This window comes from Camelina sativa, chromosome 9 (genome assembly GCF_030686135.1).
Source record: "Camelina sativa cultivar CO46 ecotype springtype chromosome 9, ASM3068613v1".
Classification (NCBI taxonomy): domain Eukaryota; kingdom Viridiplantae; phylum Streptophyta; class Magnoliopsida; order Brassicales; family Brassicaceae; genus Camelina; species Camelina sativa.
In genome coordinates, this window is record NC_141888.1 from 19,868,816 (window position 1) to 19,878,727 (window position 9,912).

General features: G+C 32.7%; 1 protein-coding gene across 1 annotated transcript; it reads left to right on the plus strand.

Moving 5' to 3' along the window:
* Positions 1 to 1,562: 1,562 nt before the first annotated feature.
* On the plus strand, positions 1,563 to 8,037 carry LOC104711036 (phototropin-1). Its single transcript, XM_010427705.3, has 20 exons — positions 1,563 to 2,751; positions 3,129 to 3,311; positions 4,097 to 4,188; positions 4,273 to 4,540; positions 4,666 to 4,885; positions 4,976 to 5,046; positions 5,145 to 5,251; positions 5,340 to 5,389; positions 5,503 to 5,607; positions 5,706 to 5,765; positions 5,865 to 6,031; positions 6,118 to 6,202; positions 6,289 to 6,369; positions 6,457 to 6,560; positions 6,646 to 6,695; positions 6,797 to 6,903; positions 7,007 to 7,135; positions 7,222 to 7,386; positions 7,472 to 7,612; positions 7,716 to 8,037. The coding sequence occupies exons 1-20, from the start codon at positions 2,045 to 2,047 to the stop codon at positions 7,815 to 7,817; spliced, it is 2,994 nt and encodes a 997-aa protein (XP_010426007.2). The 5' UTR covers positions 1,563 to 2,044; the 3' UTR covers positions 7,818 to 8,037.
* The last annotated feature ends 1,875 nt before the right edge of the window (positions 8,038 to 9,912 follow it).

The following is a 9,912-nucleotide window of genomic DNA, read 5'->3' on the forward strand; positions in this document are numbered from 1 at the left end:
AGGAATATAAGAGGCATGGGAAGATCAAATAATCTAGTGATGGAGCTAAATCAATCATTAACCCTAAATATTTTTATATCTTTCTTTGATTCACTTCTTGTCAAAATCCATTGTTTTAAGAACCCTCAGCAAAGTTAACTTCTCATCCCAAACTCTTTTCTCAACTGATCGGCTTGTTTCCCAATGAGAGCATGAGTGAAACAAAAAAACCTGACGAAGCTGTTTCTTCCTACACAAGCTAACTTGCAAGGTAGTGTTTTTCACTTTTTCCCCTTTCGACTCTTGCTGTTTCTTTCACTTTCCTAGAGGGACTTCTCGAGAAAAATGAAATGTTTTTATTTTATTTTTGTGTTCACTCTTTGAGGGTTCTTGTCAAATTTTTCGCGTGTGGTTAAATTGTGAGTAAATATATATAAATAATGAAATATGAATACTAGACGATATAATATAAATATATATTGCATGATTGATCTTAGACTAGTTAATGTCATATTACATGCATACAAGGAATAAAAAATGAATTATTTGAATGTCAGTTTTTGTTTATGTGAAAGTCACACATCACCTGGCGGCAGTAACATATTTTAAAATTCTACTGAGTCTGATTTATAATTCTCCAATCATAACATATAATTTCAAAACTTTATTATAAATAGATTTTTCAATTACCAGACTTTTTTTGTTTCTTATTAGGGGGTGCGCATACACAAACCTGTTACCTGTCTCAAAATTATGTGCGTAAATCTTTAAAAAAAAAATTATGTATATATTATATTGAAGTTTAAAAAGATCGACCATTTTCTATAAATGTTATAAAAATTAGGGTCTTTTCATCTAACGAAAAATTTAAAAGAAAAAAAGACTAGATGTTTATACATTGTCGGCACATGCTTTGATGACACAAACAATTACCAAACTTACCATGCAAAAAGTTACTGTTTCCATCTTTAAAAAAAAATTCTATTATACAAATAGTGTGATAAAACTGTTTTAAAAAGCTTCACTTCTATTAAATCAATAAAATGACAAGAGTATTGAAAAAGACAAAAGATTTTTTGAGTTGAAATCTATTTATCGATCGAATAAAGAATCGAGTCAGCTACTGTTTTTGTAATAACACCCTCCATTTTCATACAGAAAAATGACTAAAAGATGCATGTGTTGTGTGGTTACAAAAAAAAAGTATTGGAACTTTACAACTTTGTGTCGTTTTCTTAAATTTACCCCCCGCTTCATTAGGAATTGTCACTCTCAGTCTTGGCGTATTTCCAGTTCATATCTCATTTGATCAATGGTCCCATATACCATAACTCTGTTCTTTTTAACCAAAAATCTGATTTAATAACAACAACATGCATGTAACCTGCATCTGCATGCATATACACACATATATGTATTCATTATTTCATTATCATGTTGGGTATGTCTTGTCTATTATTTCCCAAAAGAAGACACCAAAGAGAGCGAGATTCTTGTTATCCATGATAACAGTTTTGAAGATCCAAACGAAATGATTGAGTGATTCATTAATTATTTATGGTCAACATCAAGTAAAATTAGTTAGACTATTCTATATTTGTTTACTAAAACTGTGTGAATGAATAGTCTCTTAAATATCTCACTAATATTAATTGCTATTTTAGTTATATTAAAACCTTAAAGCGTACTAGGATTAATAAAATCATTTGCAAACTTCTAATGAACCTTTTTCTTTACATTACATCTCTCTTTATGATCAAACATATCCAACAATATTAGTTAACTTTCACATATCAGATATTTGTATAGGCTTTTCATTTTGAGAAATCAATCCAGCCATCTACCACAAAAGAACTTGGTCATGTGTCCATTTTTAGAAAGCATTAAAATATTATAACATCTATATCTATATATATAAAATATCAAACTATAATAAAATACCAATTTTATTTGCCGATTCATGTACACATGCGTGTGGTCTCTATGTCTATCCACTTAACTAAATTACATATAAACTTATTTTTGAGCCACAATTTTTGTTTCGTTTACTAGAGAAGCTAACAAGATGGAACCAACAGAGAAACCATCGACCAAACAGTCTACTCGAACTTTACCTAGAGACACTCGTGGCTCTCTCGAAGTATTCAACCCTTCAACTCACCCGGCCCGAATCGAGAGCCCCGTGTTCCGTCCAGAACCACCAACATGGCAAAACTGGAGTGATCCACGTGGCACCAGTCCTCAACCCCATCCCCAATTAGAACAAGAACCATCTCCTTCCAACCCTGTTCTGCCAGATCAAGAAGTCCCCGTCACAACCTCATGGATGGCTCTAAAAGACCCAGCACCGGAGAAAATCTCCAAGAAGACGATCACCGCCGAGAAACCACAGAAATCAGCGGTGGCGGCAGAGCAGAGAGCGGCGGAGTGGGGATTGGTTTTGAAGACCGACACAAAGACGGGAAAGCCACAGGGAGTGAGCGTTAGGAACTCGGGTGGAACTGAGAATGATCCGAACGGGAAAAAGACTACTTCACAAAGAAACTCGCAGAATTCTTGCCGGAGCTCCGGTGAGATGTCTGACGGAGATGTCGCCGGAGGTAGAGGAGGGATTCCAAGAGTATCGGAAGATCTGAAAGATGCGTTGTCTACGTTTCAACAAACGTTTGTGGTTTCAGATGCTACTAAACCTGATTACCCGATTATGTATGCAAGTGCTGGTTTCTTCAATATGACTGGTTACACTTCCAAAGAGGTCGTCGGCAGAAACTGGTAAACACTAATTTTTATAATTTAAAGCAATTCTCACAAAAATTATATTTCATTTTTTAGTAACCAAAAAAAAAAACCCACCAATACTACTAAATGTTAGAGGAATTATCAAAATTTTATATTTTGTTTTCTATTTTTTCTCAAACTATTTTTTTTTAATAATATTTTCTAAATATATAATTTCAAGTTTTGGAAAGGTTACTAAACGTGTATGAATTTTTTTGAGTAATAGTATTTTTGGAGGTTGTTTCTTTTTTTTTGGTAATATTTTTGAGTAAATTTTCTTCTGAAAGTTAAGCATCTTAATTATGAAAATTCTTCAAATATAAATTTATGAAAATATTGTAATTTTGTTTTTTGTTTTTGTTTTATTGTAGCCGATTCTTACAAGGATCAGGGACAGATGCAGATGAGTTAGCAAAAATCAGAGAGACATTAGCTTCTGGTAACAATTATTGTGGGCGTTTATTGAATTACAAGAAAGATGGGACCTCTTTTTGGAATCTTCTCACCATTGCTCCCATTAAAGACGAGAGTGGCAAAGTTCTCAAATTCATCGGGTTAGTCCTTTGTTCCTTATTCTTAACTCGTTTCAGTCCTTGTTTCAGTTTTGTTTTCAGCATTACACCCTTTTCGATGGGACTGGAGTGTGTGGACCTTTGGTCCTTTGTGTTGCTTTCTCCGCAATAATTCAATGAAAATTGTGTCACTGGCGGATTTGATCGTCTGCCATCCAATCCACCGGCCGTTTTTGTTTTTTTTTTGTCATATATATATATATATATTTTGTCATTTTTTATTTTGTTTTTTTTTTCAAAATTTTATATTTTCCATCGTAAATTGATAGAATGTATATACATATATATATATATATATGTATATATATTATGACATGATTTTTGGTTTTTGAATATTGCTAATTAATAAATTAATAAGGTAATGTGTACTAGTTTTTGACATTATATTAGCATAAATAAATAAATAGAGTTTGCACACACAAAAAAAAATCTTGTAACCTTTTCAAAATGGATTTTGGATTTTTTAAAGAAATTTTAAGAACTCTCAAAATCTAGTTTTCTCATTTTTTATACCGAAACTACTTTTCTACAATATTCATGATTGGATAAATAAATGGTTTTTACTTTTCTATAACATTGATTGGATAATTAAATGGTTTTTTGTTTTATATTAAAAATAAATTATGGTTAAATGAGTTGGTACCAAAATTCATGCTAAAAACTAGAACCATTCAAAGGCCTATATATTAAATGAAATCTAAAATCAGAATATGATTTGAGGAAGAAAAAAATAACAAATATGTTTTGTTTGTTTATATTTGGACCAGAATGCAAGTGGAGGTGAGCAAGCACACTGAAGGGGCCAAAGAAAAGACTTTAAGGCCAAATGGGCTTCCTGAATCTCTTATCCGATATGATGGTAACTACATTTTTATTTTTGGTTGTTTATATATACTTTTGTAATGTTTATTAAAATATTTTTGCCAATTTTGTTTTGTAATAGCCCGCCAAAAAGATATGGCAACGAACTCAGTGACGGAGCTGGTAGAAGCGGTAAAGAGACCTCGAGCACTTAGCGAATCGACGAATTACCATCCCTTCATGACAAAATCAGAGAGCGATGAACAACCAGCGAAACCGGCTAGGCGAATGTCCGAGAATGTTGTTCCTTCTGGCCGAAGAAACTCTGGTGGCGGGAGAAGGAACTCTATGCAGCGAATCAACGAAATTCCCGAGAAAAAAACGAGAAAATCATCTCTTTCTTTCATGGGGTAATATATAATAACTCAAAAAATCTTACTCAGCTCTACTTCTTAATTACAAGATAATCCTTTGACCTAAATTTTTTTTTTTTTCTTTTGACCTAATTTACTGTTGTGAACTCTTTGTGTTATAGGATTAAGAAAAAGAGTGAGTCTTTGGACTCTATGGATGATGGATTTATAGAGTATGGAGAAGAAGACGATGAGATTAGTGATAGAGACGAGAGACCAGAGAGTGTGGATGATAAAGTGAGACAAAAGGAAATGAGAAAGGGTATTGATCTCGCTACTACACTCGAACGTATCGAGAAGAACTTCGTCATCACTGATCCTAGGCTTCCTGATAATCCCATTGTAAGAACAAATGTTTGAAAACAAAGAGAGGAATGGTTATGTTTCCATTTAGATTTGTCTGAAAATGTTTTGTTTGTCCTCTATTTCTAGATTTTTGCATCTGATAGTTTCTTGGAGCTTACGGAATATAGCCGTGAAGAAATTCTTGGCAGAAATTGCAGGTATTTTGTGAATATGAACTTAGGATTCTTCAGCAAAGATCCGAGAATATATAGGGCAGTGTCTTTAATCTCTTCTTCTTTTTGGTTTATGGTTTTAGGTTTCTGCAAGGTCCAGAGACTGATCTAACGACGGTGAAGAAGATTCGAAATGCTATTGATAACCAAACCGAAGTTACGGTTCAGCTCATCAACTACACTAAGAGCGGTACTCAATTAGTTGATATATCCTTAGATAAATCTGACGATAAAAATATTTAGTTTCTTAAGTTGTACATTATTTTCTCTGTTTCCAGGAAAGAAGTTTTGGAACATTTTCCACTTACAACCTATGCGTGATCAGAAGGTACCACGCTTAACATATATATCTTGTACAATACGTCACCTTCAAGTTGACCCTCGGATTGTTTGGTTTATAAATTCAAACCTTAAGATGTTTACTTTGATATGTTTTGACAGGGAGAAGTACAATACTTTATCGGAGTCCAACTAGATGGGAGCAAGCATGTAGAGCCAGTCCGCAATGTCATTGAAGAAACCGCTGTGAAAGAGGGAGAAGAGCTGGTTTGGAACCCTAAACTATTTAATTCTTTGATTTTCATTGTAAATCAAAATTCATGTGGTAAAACCTAAATTTCATTTTCTGAATCTGAATTCTACAGGTGAAAAAAGCAGCTGTAAATATCGATGAAGCGGTACGAGAACTTCCTGATGCCAACATGGTAAGTGATTGATTGAGGATATGAACAGAAGAAATTTATATTATTGTTTATCAGAATATAGCTGACTGAATAGTTTAATTTGTGGTGTCTTGTTTGTAGACGCCAGAGGATTTATGGGCAAATCATTCAAAGGTTGTTCATTCGAAGCCTCACAGAAAAGATTCACCACCATGGAAAGCTATCGAAAAAATATTGGAAAGCGGTGAACCGATTAGTCTGAAGCATTTCAAACCAGTGAAACCTTTGGGTTCCGGTGATACAGGAAGGTCTGAAAGTCTGACCTAGTGAAACATTTTACAAAAACGTTTTTTTTTGTCATCAAACTTAAAATGTCCCATTTGTTTTTTATCAGTGTGCATCTAGTGGAACTCGTTGGAACGGATCAGTTGTTTGCGATGAAAGCAATGGACAAGGCTGTTATGCTTAACCGTAATAAAGTAACTACAATAACTTGTAAAATCAGAAACCTTTTTTTTTTTTTTTTCTGCTGTATAAGTAGCAATTGATGACAAAATTTTGGCAGGTTCATAGAGCTAGAGCTGAGAGGGAGATCCTAGATTTACTTGACCATCCTTTTCTTCCTGCACTCTACGCTTCATTTCAGGTCAGAAGATCTGTGTGCACGTATGTAATATATATACATATGTCTCTTAGTCTTAATGTTGCTGATGGATCATGTTTTACTTTGCAGACAAAAAAACATATATGTCTTATAACAGATTACTATCCAGGAGGAGAACTCTTTATGCTCCTTGATCGACAACCTAGGAAGGTCCTCAAAGAGGATGCCGTAAGGTACAAGTGTTTATAGCTCAAAAAAGTCTCAAGATTTTGTTTACTTAAATCGTAAACTAAGACAAAACCTGAAACGAATTTTTAGATTCTATGCTGCTCAAGTTGTCGTTGCACTCGAGTATCTTCACTGTCAAGGTAAGCCGTTCGACCTCCTCTTCAATTAAAAAATAAATGGATGTAAAGGAGTGATTCTGACATGATACTAAGTGGATTTTTGTAATTTTTCTTAAACTCAGGAATAATTTACCGAGACTTGAAACCAGAAAACGTGTTAATCCAAGGCAATGGCGATATCTCTTTATCGGATTTCGATCTGTCTTGCTTGACATCTTGCAAACCTCAGGTTTAATATTTCTCAACCTTCTTCCCTTAAGATTCTTTCCAAAGACTTCTGCTAGGGAAATTGCTCATGTATACTAATTAGGAGTGTCTAATGAATCTTGCAGCTGTTGTTACCGAGTATAGACGAGAAGAAGAAGAAAAAGCAACAAAAGAGTCAACAAACTCCAATCTTCATGGCTGAACCAATGCGTGCATCAAACTCGTTTGTTGGCACTGAAGAGTATATTGCTCCGGTTAGTGTAATATATATACCAGCTTAACAATACTGATTAAGATATTTCCTCTGTCTTAACCGGTACGTGATGTCTTATATGGATAGGAAATTATATCCGGGGCAGGACATACGAGTGCAGTGGACTGGTGGGCTCTTGGTATCCTTATGTATGAAATGTTATACGGATACACTCCTTTTAGAGGCAAAACAAGACAGAAGACTTTCACCAATGTTCTTCAAAAAGATCTAAAGTTCCCAGCTAGCATTCCTGTAAAAGATCAATCATTATATTTATATCAAGTAATCGCATATAAATCAGAGATTATAATTAATGGTTTTGTTATATGGTATGCAGGCAAGTCTTCAAGTGAAACAACTGATCTTTAGGTTATTACAACGAGATCCGAAGAAAAGATTAGGCTGTTTCGAAGGAGCAAACGAAGTCAAGAATCATTCTTACTTTAAGGGAATAAATTGGGCTCTGATTCGATGCACGGTAAGCAACTTCATACGTTCTATTTTACTTGGTGTATAAGAAACAGTTTTTACTTGCGAAATAAGGAAAACCATCCTTTTATGAGCTATGTTTTGATCTGCAGAACCCTCCGGAGCTTGAGACTCCGATATTTTCTAGTGAAGCAGAAAACAAAGATGAAGTTCTGAATCCTGAGCTAGAAGATCTTCAAACGAATGTTTTTTGAGATCGATTTGAATTAAATGTTTCTTGTTTTTTTTTTGTTTCCCGCTTTCAGAACCATTTGAAACTTTGTTTGTTTTTTTTTGTTTTTTCAGTTTACCATTATCTTTTTTAATTTATTTATAGTCCCAAGTGTTTCTTGTAATTTAATTTGTGTTATCTTTTAAGAAGAATTTTTGTATGTCAATAAAATTAATCAAGTCTTGCATTTTGCTTGTTTGTTATTGTATATTGTGATAAGTTTGCTAACATTAAAAAGAATCGGACGTTTCTCCTAATCTAGTCATTTCTTTAAAGACATCTAAAAAGAGTTTTGAAAGCTACAAAAACAAAGAGTAAAAAGCAAAAATTATTTCAACAATGTAGCATTTTTAATAATAAAAATTACTGAAATATGAATATTTATAATTTATTATGAATTAAAACTATAAATTGTGTATATGGATGATAAACAAATTAACTGATAAAACTTAAAAAGAATTAAAACTAATTATATATTAGTCATGTATATATGTAATTATGACAAAAACGTTACAATAATAAAATAAAATATTCATATCTCATTTCATATTTTCACCAGCATTCTTAATATCCTAAATCAATATTCTCGACTTTCTTCAGCTCTTCCATCTCGGTATGTAATCATAATCTTAAAAATGGTAAAGGTGATTAAGTTAATCAATAACTCAAATTCTTTGTCATCTCTCTGCATTTTCTCTGCTTTTGCTGATCTATCTATTGATGCAAGTTCTTTTTATTAGATAAATATGAACTGTAGAAGAGTTTTTGTCTATGTTTACTATAGAAGAAAGTGTTATCCTCATTTCTCAATATTTTGAACTGTTGACCATATTTTGATTATTCTTTGTCTCTTTCTCCACATTTGTAAGTGTGAGAAGAAGCTTAGGAAGAATATTAACTTCACTTATGACTAGGATTAGCCGCGGTATATTGCAAGAGAACACTTTAATGTATTGTTTCTATATAATGTTTTAGTATTCAAATTCTGAATTATTTTTGTATTTTTTTTACTATAAGTAATATAATTGAATGTTATACATATTTTTTGTTATGTGATATGCTCAAATTTACCCTAGAGCTACTCTCTCAAATTAAGAGGTCAATGCAGTACTTAGGGGTCGAATTCCACAAGGACTCAAGACTACACAATAAATTATAGAGTTATAATTATGCTAAACAGATTAAATTGAATTAAAAATAGCAATGCAAAATATTAAATAAAGCTATTATAAATTCAGAAGATCAAAAAGCTAGGCTTAGGGAATTTCTCAGGAAATTATGAAGTATTAAATCAATCAATAAATTAGGATTCAAGCAATTAAGAACAGATCTAGAACTCTAAACACTTTTGTAAATTAAATCAATTCTCACTGCAAATAATATCTAAATTTAAAACCAGAAAATCCAATCTCTTTGTAAAATTCTAGGTTAAAAATCAGCAATAAAATCAAGTTTAGATTGTTCACAAAATTATTAAATCAAATCTCTTTGCAAGAAATAATTTTGCTCATCAAAAGGTTCTATCAGGAAAATCAATTATATTCTCATATCAATTTATTTTCCTAAAGTATTAATTCTAGATGGCCAATCAAGGATTAATATGAAGAACAACCTAAGATGAAGATCTAAATAGATAATGAATCCTAAATAAACAGATCTAACAATTCATAAAATCCCTGTGAAAAACCCTAAACCTAACAAGTAAACTACAAAGACATGTTTAATGAAGAACAAGACATCTTTCTGAATAATAAGCAATAGAGATTAAAAAGAGTAAGAAGGAGTTCAAGAATTCTTCTCTACAAAGCAGATATGATCTCTCTCTCTCCAAAGCTCTCAAAAATCTCTCAGGGTTGCAGGAAAAATAAAACTTGATAGAATAAAACTTAAGGGTTTGGAAAACCTAAAAACTATATATATATGTCCTAAAACACGTCATGGACTAGTCTTGCAAATATGGAAAACTTCGGGCAACTTTGTAAAACTTCCAAATTTGGCTCTCTCGTCGGTTTGGACTGGGTGTCGATCGATGCTAAGGCAGTGTCGATCGACACCATCTCCTCTGATCGATTCCAAGT